Source organism: Vulpes vulpes, chromosome 4, assembly GCF_048418805.1.
Source record: "Vulpes vulpes isolate BD-2025 chromosome 4, VulVul3, whole genome shotgun sequence".
NCBI lineage: Eukaryota > Metazoa > Chordata > Mammalia > Carnivora > Canidae > Vulpes > Vulpes vulpes.
In genome coordinates, this window is record NC_132783.1 from 100,690,694 (window position 1) to 100,708,209 (window position 17,516).

The window sequence follows — 17,516 nt, forward strand, 5'->3', positions numbered from 1 at the left end:
GTGTTATAATTTGAATTGCATTTTGATGAGATGATACTATTTGAGAGAAAGCATTAAGACTGAAATTGCTTATAATTACTTTTATCTAATGTTGTGCTACATTATGGGGATCTGAATTATACTTGGGTTACACTGGTATCCTATGAGATATTAATAGATATTATATATACGCACAGAGACATACATATATGCACACCAAATGGTTCCATTAGCAAGTAAATTTGTGAAATTCTGTATCCTAAATCCTTCATTCAGAGAATCCCATCAGCATATTAAAGGCTCTAGGAAGTCCTGCAGCACAGAAATCTGTTCAAAGCTGCTTAATCCAATACTTCCTAAACTTATTTTACTGTATGTCACAAATGTATTTTATTGTTTTGAATAAATGTTAAAATAATATAATTTTAATAAGGCTGACCTTAAGTTCTTCTGTCTCAAGAGTTTGGGGGAGACTTCACAAAGTATGTTAACTTCTTCTAAGATTTATTTATTTATTTGAGAGAGAGGGAAAGAAAAAGAGAGAGAGAGAGAGAGAGAGAAAGTGGGGGAGGGGCAGAGAGAGAATCTTTTTTTTTTTAAGATTTTATATATTTATTCATGAGAAACAGAGAGAGAGAGAGAGAGAGAGAGAGAGGCAGAGACACGGGCAGAGGGAGAAGCAGGCTCCATGCAAGGAGCCCAACATGGGACTCGATCCCGGGACCCCAGGATCACACCCTGGGCCGAAGACAGGCATTGAACTGCTGAGCCACTCTGGGATCCCCAAGAGAGAGAGAATCTTAAGCAGACTCACCACTGAGCAGAGAGCCCGATATGGGGCTTGATCTCACTACCCTGAGATTATGCCTGAAGCCAAAAACCAAGAGTTGGAAGTTTAACTGAGTCACCCAAGCACCCCACAAAGTATGTTATTTTAACTGGCATTTGAAGAATGGAAAAGGTGGGAGGTAGCCAGCCCAGTATATACAAAATCATGAGGACTAAAATATTTTTTAAAAAAGAAGATTCAAGATTGGTGTGAAGTGCCCTGGTGTTTAAAAGTAGAAAGAAAGACTCTGCTATACTTTTATTCTCACCAGGAAGAAAGTATCCTTACTTTGTCTCTATGAGGGCTCTTTAACGTGATTGCTGGGGTGATGTAGCAGTTAGGAACAAGTGGCAGCTCACCTGTTCTGAACCATACTCATGGCCATCCAGTCTATAGGATACACATTTTTCCCAATGAGGTCCTTGAACATGATGAATGTCTCCATCAAGAAGTCCTGAAATTGTAAAGCAAAACACACTTGTCATCTTGTCTCATAGGAACTGACTAGAAGTACCCAGATCTTGTTGGATGTTTAAATTTTTTTCTTTATTATTTTTTTAGAGAGGCAGAAAAGGGAAAGGATATAGCCTTTCGTTTAATAAGTCCAAAGAAACCAATCGCAGTGGATTTTTAAATGGAAGCTTCATGTTTGTTACTAGGAGACTTTCACAAATACAAGTGGAATGTGACTATGTGAAAATACTCTCAAAACAGAGTGCTAGTAATTCTGTCTTTGGGAGGAAAGAAGTAAGAAGTAAATGCATTTGTTGATGTCACAATTTTTTAATTTCTCAAATATGTATTTAAGAAGGAAATATTCTACACTTTGTGAAGGCATCTCAGGTCATATAACAAGCAATTACTAACATGACCACCTAATTAGCAGTACTGTAAACACAGCTATTTCATATATAATAGACATATCCATGGGCAGATTAGAGGAAATGCAACAGGGACTCTCTTCCTCTTGTTTGAAGAGGTTGAGAGTAGATTTCAACACACTCCATCAGATATCGCAGCACGTCAAGCTTGTGTTCCATCTTTGCCGAATACAAATTCAAGACAAATCCAGATAGCAAAGACCAGGAACACTGGCATGTGGACGTCTCTGGGCTGGAAGAAGCCAAATCATACTCTCTGTATGATTTTGGGAAAATTTAAAATCTATAGGAAACCCATTCAGAGCTCTTTCCTTAAACTAGTGGTTTTCAAATTATTTTAACAGCATAATTCTTTGTCCAAAGAAAATATTACTAGAACTGAATAGATAAAAAAGACAAAAGTAGAATAGCTGTGGTTGACATATGTGTGTGTGTGTGTGTGTGTGTGTGTGTATGCGTGTATGTTTATGGTAGAAGATAGTGAGGATGCGAGGAATATAATTCGAAAATCACTAAGCTTAATTGCAAAATTCTGAAAATTAGATTTGTTCCTTTTCAGCAATCTGCTTCTAGGGAAAATTATGTCAATGCTTTAAGTCCCAGTTTCCACATCAGCAGAATGAGGATAACATCTAACTCAAAGAGTTACTGTGAAGATTAAGCGCACACTGTCTAAAAGATGCTCAGCACAAAGCCTGGCCCATTGTAACTGCTCATTAAATGCTGGATCGTGACAATGGCGAGTATTGTTATTCATCTTTGATATAACCTGGGGAAATGGGGATATCATCACAGGCTCCTTCCCTTCCTATGGCAACGGAGAAGGCCTCCGGCTCATAGATGAAAAACCTAGCTTTTGAATGAGAAGCTATAGTATGCTCTAAGGGTTAGGACAGAAGTTCAAATCCTACTCTGCCACATACTTGCTATATGACCTTGAGCAAGCAGATTATAGACTTATAAAATGTGACTGCTAATCCCTAGGTCATACTGTTGTGAGGATTATATAAAACAGTATATATGTTCAACAAGTAATAATTCCCTTTTCTACCTGTCTTATCACTTTTCCTTCCACTGAGGATCAAAAATTAGGAATCTGATCTTTCTATTTCCATGTCCCATGACATAAAGAATTTAGGGGAAAATCCTGGGTTATTTGGCTTTCCTTTTGTTTTATTTTTTGTGTATCCAGAGAAAGATTCCATTTCTTGCCAATACTGCTCCAGTGAGGAGATCATCTCTCTGCTGAATGGCTGAAAGAGTAGGACATTGGCTTCTTAATAATTCCCTTTTTGTGGACCACTTTCTGAGATTGGCCCAATTTTAGCTTTCTTGGCCACTCCAAGGAGAATTGAAAGTGAGCCCCAACAGTGGAATTCCTGAATCTAGCAGTAGGAAGGAGACAATGACAGAAACGACCATGTTGAGGGCAAAGGGAATGTTATATCCCCGTGACAGCCTGGGCTGGGCTTTATGTTGATAAGTCATCTGCTACAGAGCTATGAGCCTATGGACCAAAATCCATGTGCAGACTATTCTGTAGCAAATGAGTCCCGAGAAGCTAAAAGAGCAAGGGGGCTCAGAGGCCAAATTCCTCTATGTATTTGTGATCATAATATAGAAATAGCTACCTTTTACAGGGCACTTAATATGTGAGAGCTACTATGCTCTCATTAACCCCTTCCCCATACTATGAAATAAATAAATTATCCCACTTTACAGATAGGGAAACTGAGGCTTAAGAGAGATAACTTGCCCATGATCACATATCTTTCCAATGACAAATCTTGGATGCAAATCCTAGACTGTGTGACTCTAACACTCATGCTCTAAAGCCCCCAAATGCCCACGATTCATCAACAAACATTTGTTGAGGCATATTTATGCTAGACATTCCATTTTATCTCTGACATGTTTCAGAAGTGGTATATACAAGCCTAAGTGGAAAATAGAAGTAGAGAATCACATGAGAGTGTTTGTAAACTTAGACACACACATACACAAAATTCACTGGGATACCTTTTTGCCTTGAACTCTTTAAGAGCCAAGAATGAAACATGCCTTCCCTATACTGCCCACCCCACATCATGTTGACTCACCACAAGTTCAGAGCTGGTCTGGAAGGTCTCAATATAGAAGGAATAGTGCTGATCACCCATCTGGTTTAAAATGGCTGTCATACATGCCACAAAGTGACTCTGTAAGAAATAAAGAAAGATGCCGTGAAATAGTGGAGAGAGCACCATGAGATTGATCTTCCCCAATTCCTCGACTTCAGACTGGAAAACACCCCAACCATCTCAGGCAAGTATAAAAAGATTTCCAAGGAGGGAGAATCTTTCCTTACTGGACCAGCAAGTGAAATGTCCTTATGAGGAAATGGTTCCATATGGCTCATTTATGGGTTCTTTCTTCAAAAATCATTTACTGAACACCTATTATGTGACTAGGACTGTAATGGGAACTCCAGGTATAGAAATTGGAGCCTGATCCATCACTTCTCCAGCTGCTTGTACTTTGGGAAAAGTCCACTGCATTGGTGTTGGGAGATCTAGCCTGTATCAAGATCCTGGAGATACTTGGAATTTCTGATAAATAATTTTATATATCTAAGTCCCAATTGTTTCATCTGTAAAGTGGGACAATAATCCATCCATATCCCCTCCCCAGATATGTATTAAAAGGATCAAATGGCTCTTATAATGCTTTGAATAAAATGAATTTCTTTATAGAGAAATCAGTTGTTGGACCATCAAGAATTGCCCAGTGAGAAACCAATAGCTACCAACACCTGTTAAGGGCCTTGGAGGAGGGCGGGGGGTGGGGGTGAATGGGTGACGGGCACTGAGGGGGGCACTTGACGGGATGAGCACTGGGTGTTATTCTGTATGTTGGTAAATTGAACACCAATAAAAAATAAATTTATTATAAAAAAAAAGGGCCTTGGAGGATAAAAGAAATGAAAAGAGGTGGTCTTTGCTCTTCAGGAATTCATGACCTAGTTGGGAAAGGAAGATTAATATCTGTGAGGGAAAACATACAAGACCTTTGATCTGTCAGGCACACCAAGTGTCAGAGGGATTTAAACGAGAGAAATCAATGCAGGAACTTAGAGAAAAGGTGGGTTCGGAAGGATCCATGGAATCAGAGGAGCAAGAACCAGATCCCTCCATGCACCAAAATATATCACCACAGCCCTTTCTGCTTTTTCCCTCCCAGATTTTATGAGTCTGTATCAGGGTGCATATTTTAGCACAGTTTAGGTTAGTATCTGTAAGCAGCAGTTTGGGACATCTACTCTGGAAATCTTGTAAAGGAAGTACCAACCACAAATCCACCAGAGGAAAGGAGACACTTATCTCCTATAAGATTCTAATGGGACTGCCATCGTAGTCAAAGAAAGTCCCACTAGGTTTGGTCAAGGGCAGGCTGATGGAAAATGGTCTGCTCAGTGTGAGGCAGGCCTCTTCAGGGAACCCTGCTGCTAAAGGGTGTCCGACAGAAGGCATACCAGAGGCATCATGTGTTACGGAAGTATTATTCGTGAACCAATAAAAATGGATTTGGTATCACAAACTGCTATCTTTGTTATGCATATATATATGTATATGTGTATACACACACATATAGAAAATACACATATGAAAAAATACATATTCTTGTAGATTATAGCTTTACAGTTTAGTTATAGTGGTCCAGTCAGAAAGACTAGCTATATAATTCGTGGGTCTCTGAGCAAAATGAAATGAAGAGTCCTTGTTAAAAATTATTCAGAATTTCAAGGCAGCCCTATGTCCCATTCTGAGCACCAGCCCAGGTGGTTATACCCAGGAAGCCAGCCCTGCCACCATGCTCACACACCATAAATATTTAGAAAACACACAAAGCTGGATGAAAGCGCAAAGCTGAGACTTTCGAGAACAGTGAGGACACTTGTCACTGGACACTATGTTGATGGGGAACTGGAGCCTCTATACTGGGGTGAACCATCTTGATCATCCAGGGAGGCAAATCCTCTCTTGCTCAGACCCCCAGGAGGTGATGGTGAGTTTGTGAAATTATCAGCTCTTTTCAAACCAGACAGAGCACCACCATCACTGTTAACTAGATCCCATTTAAACCAAGAAAGAAGCTTCATCATTGTGTATCCCTCTGGCCAGGCTGGATGCCAGAAAGGAGAAATCCTAGAGTTTGAGAGGTGTGTGTGTGTATGCGTGTTGTGTGTGTGCACGCACGCACACACACGTGTTTCCTCTACTCTCTCCATCTCTTCTCTCCTTTCCTCAAAGAATTCAGCCTGTGACCACTAGAGGTCTTTTCTTTTCACATGGTAGCTGCCGAGCAGTTTGTTCGGCTTTTTATTTATTCCTACGTGAGCAGACCCACTACACTTCTTGCATATAAACAGTGAAAATTACAACATAAAGGACTCATTATTCCTTCTTTTGGAGTAATTCTGCTGCTGGCCAAAGCCCGGCTCATTTTGCAAGGAAAGGGAGGACATCTCTGCAGGTAATTCTACTGCTTCAAGGTAAGAGATTTGGGTAGGTTTTATTTTCTTGTGATCCATGATCCTCTAAGAGAAAATGCTATCGCCTCTTGGACAATAGTTTACTTTTAAAGCTTTGGCTTAAATGAGTCCTGGGATTGTGAGCTTGTGTTTCTGTGTGTGTGTGTCTCTGTGTGTGTGTTTGTGTGTGGTGGAAAATCTACATTGTCAGAACTGCAGGCTGCCCCAAATGCAAAGATACGGAATGCTTGTTATTCCTGGCTTGATTTGAATTTGAAGTGGAGGAAAAAAAAACAAAAACAAAAAAACCTCAGAGCTTAAGTTGCTTGGAATTACCTTGAAAAGGCTGCATTGTCTTAAGCCTTGTTTAGAGAAACTTCAATGCTTCATTTTAAAAGAAATAAAAGGGGAAAGGGTTCAGGTCCCCATCTAGAGAAAGTGACCATTTTCTGAAAGAAACCACTATTTTTTTTATAAAGACTTGCTCACTGTGTTAGAGTCTGCCAGTCCATCAAAATTACTTTTACCAGCTTGTTCATTTCTTGCTTCTAACTACCACATAGAAAAATCCAGCTCAGTGCCTTATAGCACGATTTGTAGGGCAATGTGACTGAAGTTTGGGCAAGTTACCTGCATTTGGCTGTTAATGACAAATGACAGTGTTTTACATCTAACTGGAAGCACCCTTTTTTTCCTACTGTGGTGTCTAGCCCACATTAGTACCAAATCTGTCAGAAATCATACCGATGCGATCGATTGATTACTGAAATGGCATGAGACGCCAATAGCAGGTTCGTACTCAGAAAAGATTCTTTCTTGTCATTTATATTAAAAAACAAATAGCAAAGCAAAAACAAAACAAAAGCCGTCTTTGTCACGTAATGATAGGATGATAGAATAACATTATGCCTCTGACGTTTATCCTTTTCTCAGTAATATCCCCAGCATGGCAATCTACTTCTTTGCTTCTTGTCCCCTTCCCTTTTTATGAGTTTGAGACCTTACTTCTATATCCACCATGTTTTAAATGTTTAGAAAGAGATAGGGGAATGGGTGGGCGTGTGATGCACTAGCAACTCCGATACTCCTCACATTGACATTGCTCAAACTTTATAGCATAGGAGCCAAATCTCCCGATCGTTTCAGCAACATGGAAAAGCCTGAGGACTGCATGGGGGAGAGCAGAGAGGAGGGATCCCCTGCAGTCCAGACTAGTGAGAATCCCCCTCTCCCCAGCCCTGGCAGAGATTGTGTAGGTGACATATATTTACTACCAAGGCATGAGGCAGCCACTCATCCATAGCCCAGCAGCATGCCAGGTGCCTGGATGGGAAATTGCTTCTTAAAACAATATCAGGAGGACCTGCATCTTAAATCCCAGAGAGAAATTGTATCTGAGGCTCTGGCACCGACCAGGCAGTCACCTCGGCTCAGTTTGGGGCGGTTTAAAATGTAGCTAATGAATCACAGCATGAAGAGACACGGTTTGAAAGTAGGTCAAACGTGTAAAAATAAGTGCAATCATCGCAGGCACTTGGCTGATGAGGGGCTACTTAACGCCTTGAGTGGCAGGGCTTATTTGCCACATAGAACCCTCTTCAGCGATCCGCGACAATCAATCCTCTTAATTAATTCAGCCCATCAGTATGGAGAGAGGTCTTGCACACCTGGGAGAGCACTGAAGCTCCGAAGGAAAACAGCCAGGGTCTCTTCACTGTGTGGTGGCAAGAGAGAAAAGAGAAACCCAGTATCGCGTGATTAATATTAATTAGCTGAGATACTAGGTGATTAGGATCAGGAGAGTAGCCCTCCTCAAATCATTCGGCTCCTTTGCATAATAAAACCATCATCATCATTTCCTCATATTGATAAGGCCATTAGTTGGATACATGTCACTCAAGTTAAACATATCTATTTAACCACCTCTAATGCAAACACACCTACACACAGACACACACACACATACACACACACACACACACACACACACACACAGTCAAGACCCCTGCAGTGCTGAGTGGACCAGGAAGAGGCTATCAGTTTGCCCTGCCTTGAACAACAAGCATCAAAGGGGGACAGGGGCCTGGTTGCTGTGGATGCCATGCGTCCCCCACTCACCTGAGATTGTGGGAGGGATGAGCTCACAGAAGGAGGGAAGCAGCTAACTTTGGGAGCTTGCTACCTAAATGCCAACATTACTACGCGATACCAGCTGGTGACACGTTGCTATAGTAACTTCAAATAATGTGCAAGGCCAAAATAAAATAAAATATAGAAAGCATCAAGGAGAGGAGATGAAGGAAAGTTTTCATACCAAGGGAGGCTCACAGGGAGATGAAAAGTTCTATCTCTCAAGCCATTGATCTCCTTTGGAGACTAAGAGTGGCCAAATGCCATCCTCAGGTTGCTTCTCCATTCACCCCCATGTCTGCCATGTAGTTATATAACAGATTTTATTCTTGGGTGGAATTGGCACTGTCTGTGTGTTGGATCCAGGACCGGAAGTGGGAGGCTGTGGTGTTAGGAAAAACAGGGACTCTTAAACCCCTTCATCTTAGAGCTTTATCAGGCACTCAGAATTCTAGTTTGTAGTGATCTTTGGGGAAACTAGTGTATTGTTCTGTATTAGCAATCATCATGTCTGGGCACTGTGCTGGGTGTCAGGGTGCAGCAGTGAGCAGAGTGGATAAGGCTGTGCTCCGAAGAGTTTACACCTGGTTCCGTCAGGATGTAGGGTGTCAGAGTGCCTTGGAGCCAAGCAGCCTGAGTTCAGATCTTATCTCTATCTTTTCCTCATTGTGGGACTGTGGGCAGAGCCTCAGTGTCCTCATCTGTAAAAGGGAATAGAAATGTTTCTTACTTTATACAGTTTGTGTGAGGATTAAATCAAAAAGCACTCAGAACAAGCCCTTAATAATTATTGGCTATTATTATTATTGTCCCTGTTGCTTACTGTGACCCAGAGAAACTATGCATATTTAGCTCATTGAAATTCCTGACCTGGGTGAAGGAAATGATGACATCACTTACCCATGACTGGCTGTGGACACATCAAGTGCTCCCAGTCACAGCTCAATGCCTTTGACTCTGAACATGCCTTGGTTAACAACATGCCCAAAGTCCAGCTGTTAGGTAAATCATATGTGAGCCTCTTGGACCAGGGCACTTTGGGAGGTTTCTTTTATTTGGGGACAGGCAGGTGGGAAGGGTGGCAACAGCACCCAAGTTGTTTGAAAGTGTGAAATATAACTGTCTTCATCAAAAACTTATTTTCCTAGCTGTTTGGCTTTAGGATGTGCCAGTGGTGTTCTTTGGTTCCCTGGGGATCCTGCTGTGTGATAGAGTAAGCCAAGGCACACTCTTTGAGGGGAAGCTTCTTGATGAGCACAGATCCCAGGGTTACATGTGGCCTGCTCCATGTCAAAGGCACAACACCACAGGAAAACAGAAAAGTGGCACTTGGATGCCATATATCCCAGATACACTTTGACATATTCCATCGGTACAACATGAAAACACTTGGAGGGTTAGCTGTGTGCACCCCTGCCTGGTGCTGTGGGCATTAATGATGGCTCAACTACCTGGCATCACTAGGGCCAAAACTAGTGTCTCCTCAGAAAGTTAGCCTCACTGACAAGGAGCAGGAAGGGAGGGGTAAACAAGGCTGGTTTGAATCAAGGAGGGAAGAGGAGACTGAATTGGTAAAATTCCTTTGAAACTTACACATTCTGAACCTGGGTAGAACCTGTGCACGTGGCTCTGTGGTGTGAGGTCACTTTAAATCTTCCAAACGATACCATGGGATTCCAATGGCGAGATGGACAATAAGGAAATTCCATTCATTCATTCCTCGTGCTCAGGACTCTACATTTATCATGTCACTGACTCATCATCTCAACAACCTCATGAGGTTAATTTTATGCCCATTTTACAGATGAGGAAAGTGAGATGTGTGGATGTCCAGCAGCTTGTCTAGGCAGTCATTTAGCATATGATGTGCCAGGAATTAAAATCTGGATCTTTCTGACTCAAAAACCTGTGTTCTTTTAATGAATACACTGTGTCTCCCATGTCAGCATTGTCAGCTCTACCTGGGGAGAAATTTTTGTCCACTTATTCATTGCTGTATCACTGAGATCTAGAATTGGATCTTTATACATTCTTTAACTCAACAAATATTTCTTGAGCCCCTATTATGTTCCAGGCTTGGTTCTAGTTGCAAGGGATACAACCAGGAAAGAGAGAACAAAATTTGTTCTTAATGAGCTCTCATCCCCATTGGGTGCAGGGCCAGGGATGGAGAAACACACTAGAAGCAAGTGAATACATAAGTAAGATTATTTTAGGCCATGATATCTACTACTAATGACATATCACCAAGGAGTGAGATAGGGATGGAGTGAGAAGGGAACCATTTTCTATAGAGGAGACAAAGGCAGCCTCTTAGAAAGTTGACATTTGAGTAGAGATCTGAATAATGAGTCAATCATGCAAAAATCTGGCAGAAAAGCATTCCAGGGCTATTGAATAGCAGATGCAAAGGCCCTGATATGGGATGTGCCTGGAATGCTGGAGGATCCAAAAGAAGGCCGATATAGCTAGAAGGTATAAAATAAGGGAAGACACTGTATAAGATGAGGTCAGAGAGACAGGGAGGGCCCAGATCCTGTGAACCTTTGGGGGTCAGGGATAAGAGACTGGATTTTCCTCTAAGTGCAAAAGGAGGCTATTGATTTGGGTTTTCAAAAGCTCTCTCTTGGGGCACCTGGGGGCTCAGTTGTTTGGGCATCTGCCTTCAGCTCAGGTCCTGATCCCAGGGTCCTGAGATCGAGCTCCGCATAGGGTTAAGCAGGGAGAGACTGCTTCTTCCTCTCCTCCCCATTTGTGCTATCTCGTCTCTCTCCCAAATAAATAAATAAAGTCTTTAAAAAAAAAAAAGCTTTCTCTTGCTGCTGTGTGTTTCAAGAACCCTTCTTTAAAGAGGCGGTTTCCACATCTTACCACACAAGCTCATCTCCAATACATTGTACTGGACTTGTTCCCAGGGTCATGAGTCTGTGAAAAGCACAAATTATGTTTTCAACATTGACTCTTCCTTATTCGTGGTAGTGTCACCACTCTTCAGCAAATGCTTCTCACTAAATGACTATTTTATAGCAGACTCTGACCCTCCTTGGGCAGACAAGAGAGTATACTCTGGTTTTATGTGGATCCTACATGTCTTCAAGCTTAGTGGGCTCATCTCCCTGTTGTTCAGAGCAGAATGAGAGGGAACCTGCTCCCGTGGCTCCCAGTCTCTGATTAGAGCCATTTGCATCTGTGGGACCTGAGAAATCTGTTTGTCAGGAAGGGGCAATCATTTAGGATATCCTTAATTTTTGACTGAAAAGGGGATGTTTTTTCTAAACACTTTTAATAACATTTGTGAAGGTGTGGGTGGGGAAGTTCAGAAATATGATTGTAAGAATAATAATTTCAGAAACAAGGATTTATTCTCAGCTCATACACCAGTGATGGTCTTCTAATCTTTGCACTGGATGCTTCGGGAAAGGCTGTGCAAAAAAGTCTATTTGGAGTCCTTGGCAATATGATCTTGTCTTCAGTGTACTTCTCCTTGGGAAAAATGAAAGCCAGGAACATCACTGGGATGTGGGTCCTGGATGAATATTCTAAGCAGCCCCTTACCTTCTCATGCCAACATTTGCATCAAGGTTAGGTGGGACACCAAGATCAACCTTCCACAGGAAAAGGTATACAAAAGGATATTATGTCTCAGGCAGAAGGCACTGTGGGCTACAGGACAATAAGTCAGTATGCTAAGCCCTTTATTTATCCATCAGTAATGACTTTTTATAAGATTGTGGCAAGAAGAAAAAAACTGGAAGAAGGAGAAGCTAATATTACTTGGACATTTATGAGTCAGATACTGTGCAAAAAAGTATCCTGATGGTCACTAATGCTACCAGTTCTTGAGCATTCACTATTGGCCAAGCACTGTATATGCTTCATCACATTTAATCCTCCCTATGTCCAGGCGATCTTGATAAAACCACTTGGACCTTTTACAGATGAGAAAACGGAGAAGCAGAAAGGTGATGTGACTTGCCTAGATTAGCTTGACCCCAGAATGCTTTTGTTTTCTTTAGAAGAAAGAAAAAGATATTATTGTTTTATAAACATGTTATAATCTTAATAATAGGAAAATTAGGTAAAACCTCAAAGTACAATGAAGAAAGGAAAAGTGCACATTTTACCTAACTGTGCTCCCTGCCGAACTAACCTTCAAGACAGAGAATACTCAATATTGCATTCAATTCCATAAAGTTATCAAATATTAAGAAATATTCTAGATATCTCTTGTGCCTATATAGAGATGGAAGGATGGATGGAGGGATGAATGGATGGATGGGTGGAGGAATGGATGGATGGGTGGAGCCAGCTTGGAAGATTATATAGGGAGATAGACTAGTCAATATGTGTAAACACACAGCTACATAGATAGGACCAGCTCTCTTAATGACTGTGCTCTATGGTTTGTGAGTCTCCCATGATTTTAGGCTCAACTGAGGATAACTGCTCTGTTTTCTGCATTGCTTAGGGTGTTGAAGGCCAAGAAGGGTTCAGAGTGGAACATCAATGTCACATATTAGGAAATATGTCTGGTTTCCCATAGAAGCAGCTTTCCTGGAAGGCACTGGACAGGGCATCCTAAGTCCTGGGAGCAAATGCCAGTTCTCTTCAACATGTTCTAGAACTTTGAACACGGTGCTTGATCTCTCTGGCCCCGCTTCTCTCATCTCTGAAAGAGCAATGCTAATACCACATATAGCACTGTTCTGAAGATGAAGTTGAAAGTGGGTGCAGGGGCCCCGCGTAGAGCCTGGCACACCAGAGGCATTCAGAAAGACTTCTTGCAGTGCTCAGCCTCACCCTTCTTTCCAGTTCACCAGAACAGTTTGTTGATCAGCTGGGCAAGTGTAGAGTTAGCTTTTGGTTGACTCGTGGAGGATGATTTAAACCTCCCTGTGGACCTGGAGAGCTGCATTGCAGATGATGATTTATACAATCTCTCCCTGCCCTTTGTTTCCCTTTATAAAGTTTCCACGTTTAAAGGAGAGGAGGGGCAGGCAGACAAAGGTGTCCACAGACAACCAGTCAGCCAGGCAAAAGGTTTTTCAGGAGGGATGATTATTTTGTGGATAAAAGGATTACTTTAGTTTACCCCTTGTGTTTACTTCATGAGGAGCGAAGAAGAGTGAAGGTCTCTCTCTCACATTGTGTTTTAAACTTCAAGCCCAACTTTCCAACCAGGACTCTCCTAGCACCTCCCCCACCTCCTCCAAATTGATCTAGTTACCCCTGCTGTAAGTGACCTGCTAGTCCCCAACATGCTCCGATTCTTGGGTCCAAGTATAATACTAATGGATTGAGTGTGTGCGGAGGTGGCCTCTTTGCAACATTTCCCTGATTGCTCAACACCACAGTGCTTAACTGAAACAATAACATAGTGATGTATAATTCTTTTCTTTTTTTAAGATTTTTTAATTTATTCATGAGAGAGAGAGAGCGCAGAGACACAGGCAGAGGGAGAAGCAGGCTCCATGTAGGGGGCCCCATGCGGCACTTGATCCCGGGACTCCAGGATCACAGCTGGGCCGAAGGCAGGCGTTAAACTGCTGACCCACCCAGGGGTCCCCATGATGCATAATTCTTAATCCACATTAGGGAAGGGTCTTCTCCTTTCCCAGGCAGTTCTTCACGCCTCATTTCCAATTAATCAATCAGCAAATATTTACTCAGCACCTATTATCTATAAAGAGATATATCAGGTACCTACTACACAGTGAAGGTCTCAGAGGGTAGGGAAGATTTTCTCTCTCTCTCTCTCTCTCTCTCTCAGTCTATCCATCAATATAGTAATTCTCAATTAGGGCAATCTGTCATAACTGGGGGAGAGTGGAAGGTTGCTACTGAGATCTATTGCATAAAGACCAGAGACAATGCTAAACATCCTACAATATACAGGCTAACCCCAACAACAAAGGCTGACCCAATTCAAAGAATCACTAGTGCTGAAGTTGAGAAACTCTGATCTGTAGAGAGATACATTGTGATGCTGGATGACAGGTGCAAAATGAATGCCATAAGTAAAGTTTTCTGTAGGCTTGTAAGAAGTAGGAATGACCTTTGTAGGTAGGGATGTTTGGGAAAAATTTCACAGAGCACTTGGGGGTTAGAGGAACAGCATGACTGAAAGAGATTAAGCTAAAAATGGGAAAGGACATCTTAGATCTGTAATAGAAAATACATTTCATTTTATAATTTGATTTATTTGATTGGCAGTAACTGCCTAAAGAGCTGTGTGGGGAATGATTCTAAGCCAACTCCTAGCTCAGCAGGAAAGAGTATGTTGATTGATTAGTGATGTCTGCTACAGGCAAGGGAGGGGAGGTAGTGGAGATACTGAGAGATTGCTGTCCCACTTTTGTATGTGGAACAGGATGAGCAAAGATGCAGAGGTGGAAATGAGCAGAGTGTTTTGCTACAGCAGAAGTTCAAAGAGGGAGATCACGCGAGAGATTTGGAGGGACAGACTGGAAGGGCCTTGAATGCCGGGCTGAGGGCTTTGAACCTCAATCTGCAGACAATGGGATGCCACTCAGGCACCTGCCTACTGGGTTGCCTTCAGGACAGCTCTGTTGACAAGGTCTTGAGAATGAAAGAAAGCTACCCAAAGTCCTTGCTCTTCATTTCTATAAAGGGAGTACTATTTCATCTGTTAACAGTAAAAACTGGCAGAATCATCATGCTCTGGCTTTTATGAAGCTGATTCCAATGAGGAAAAAAATCCTATGAAGCTGAACTCAGAGATAACTGTTTGAAAAGCTGACTCCAAGGGTTCACATTAATGAGCTCCTGTAAAGCCCTTTTGGATAGAGCATTCTTTCTGATGTTGTTCGTGGGGGGAAAAATAAAGCCCCAAGGAGGAGGGGGCAGATTGGAGTGGAAGACCATTCCTGGGGCTCATGCTGCAGCTGACCTCCTGATGAGGATACTGCACAGCCTACAGACCTTGCACTTCCTGTCAGTCCCCAGATCCCCCGACAGGCTGGCTCCTTAGGCTGTTTTCTTTCTGCCCTGGGAATGATACCTCATTGATTTATTGGTTTACAACTTTCCAGATGACATCATAGTCCATTTTTTTTTCATTCTTTCCCTTTGTTCACCTCCCTCCTTTTAAATTCCCATTTGTCCCACTTCCACTATCCTGTCCTTTGGAATGGTAACAGCACCTTCCAATTACTCCTCTGCAGTCCGCATTAGCTGCCTGCTGACTCCCTCTCCCCGTCGTCATTAATAAAGGTGACACTGCAGCTTGGCATGAGTGCAGGTGCTCCCCCAACCTGCCCCACCCTCCCCTCTCCTGGAGCAGAAGCCTCCCTCACCACAGTGCCCCTGCCTTTGACGCTTTCTTCCTGTACCCACCTCCTACCCCTGTGTTCTAATCCACAGTCAATTAAAAAAAAATCAAGTGATGCAATAAAAATGCCATCCAGAGAGCTGGACTGGTGGTGCCCAGATACCAGATTAACTTACTACAACCCCATATCTACCAATTCCATCTAGAAAAAGAAAAAAAAAAAAGATCACAGTTGTCTGGACTGATTTGTTCTTTAAAACCCTGTTGACTCTTTCACCCTGGCAGGCCTGGAGAAATCCTAGCAAAAGTCTAATCAAAGTTAAACCTTAGAATTAGAGAGATGATGGAAAGGGATCCTTGGGTGTCCTTGCAAGCTAGTCTTCTTGCAGCCCAAGTGAGGAAGCCACAGACCAGAGAGGTTAGGTGGTTTCCCCATGGTCACGTAGCTGCTGAAAGTGGCCAGGCTGGCCCTAGAACCCAGCTGTTCTGATCACAGTGTTAAATCAACTATACCATTCTCTACCATCTCCCAATGCTGGCCCCTAACCTCCAAGCTCCCTACAAACAAAATGACTGTCCTTTTCCTATCTCAGCAAAGGCATTGTCCTGATACATAGAATAAATGGACCTCAACTAATAACTAAGGCTGATGCTTGAGATGCACATGCTTTAGCTTCCTCACCACATAGGTTTCCAGATTTGGGGAAGAACAAGCCATTGAGCACAAATTTCATCTTTCAAAAAAATTGAATGGGTATCTCTATTACAACCATTCATCCCTGCTTTGATTGATTACGTTCTGTGCCCAGCATTCAAATCTGGTTAAGCACATCAAATTAAAAACCAAACGATTGATCACTGAAGTCACTCTGCATAATGAAAATTGTCTGAATGTGCCTCAGGGCAGAAACAGGGTGGGATGTGGGAGGCTTTGCTTATGACACTTTGCTCTGAGATGCTTAGGACTCACAGTGCACAGAAATGCTTTGTTTGGTTGGTGTGGTGTTTTTAAAACATTTGACTGTGTGTCAACTATATTCAAACAAAAAAATAAAGAGATAAAAAATAAAACATTTCACTTTTTGGTCAACATTTCAAAAACAGAAGCTATTCCACAAAGTTCTGAACTTTCAGCTTCTCTTGGAAACTTGGATGATCCAGAGATATCATTCTGCATTCCCATATGGCAGCGCTGCGAGCTACCTGCCGAGATGGGCAGAGCCTACTGGGGGTGAACATGTATTTTCCAGGTATCATTCTGGTCTCATTCTAGGGTGACCTACTCTTACTGGTTTGCTGGGGATTTTCCTGGTTTTACCACTGAAGTGCCATGTCTCAGAAAACCCCTTTTGCCAGACAATTGGTCACTCCACCTAGTTCTTTTTTTATGTACTTGCCTTGTCCCTGTGGGCATGTGCACTTAGGGCCTCTTTCCACTGCTTCCTTCAAGCCCGTGTGCCTCAGAATGACATTCAACGATGCCCAGCATCCGAATCCTGCTTTTCCTCACCTCCCCAACCTATAGGCCAAACTTCTCTTTACTCCCTTGGTATCTACACAAGCTAAGGATGCCTTATTTTATACATCATGAAGTCTAATTCATTTTTCAAGACCCATGCAAGTGCCATCCCCTCCTCCAGGAAGGCTTCTTTGATTCCATCTGATGTTCTTCTGCCCCAAAGAGAGCTGGGTACACCCTCTTTCTGCTACAGTAATTCTTTCTCCTTTCATTGTATGCATCACTGTTAACACAACACCAAGTGAGTAGACTCTGGGGGTGGCCTTCCTAAAGACACAGAGGGAGTCAAAATAGTTACAAAGTAAAAAAATATATAAAAATTGCAAAACTTAATTTGAAGTCCTGGTCTTTGTGTAGTTGTGAGTTTTGCATGATTC

The 17,516-nt window shown here is 42.3% G+C and overlaps 2 protein-coding genes across 4 annotated transcripts in view; one reads left to right on the forward strand and one right to left on the reverse strand.

Moving 5' to 3' along the window:
• The window catches only part of DOCK2 (dedicator of cytokinesis 2), a 397,545-nt gene that overhangs the window by 86,481 nt on the left and 293,548 nt on the right, over positions 1 to 17,516 (reverse strand). Inside the window, exons 28-29 of the mRNA XM_072756626.1 lie at positions 3,789 to 3,887; positions 1,168 to 1,262 (exon numbers count right to left, since the gene is read on the reverse strand). Of these exons, the coding sequence (XP_072612727.1) occupies positions 1,168 to 1,262; positions 3,789 to 3,887 (194 nt within the window). The remainder of the gene's footprint in view (positions 1 to 1,167; positions 1,263 to 3,788; positions 3,888 to 17,516) is intronic.
• Positions 5,768 to 17,516, forward strand: part of INSYN2B (inhibitory synaptic factor family member 2B) — a 175,995-nt gene continuing 164,246 nt past the window's right edge. The window contains exon 1 of one of the 3 annotated variants that reach the window (XM_026007361.2): positions 5,768 to 6,220. The gene's annotated coding sequence lies outside the window, so the exon portion shown is untranslated. The remainder of the gene's footprint in view (positions 6,221 to 17,516) is intronic. The other 2 variants (XM_026007364.2, XR_012001189.1) reach the window with 2 other exon arrangements.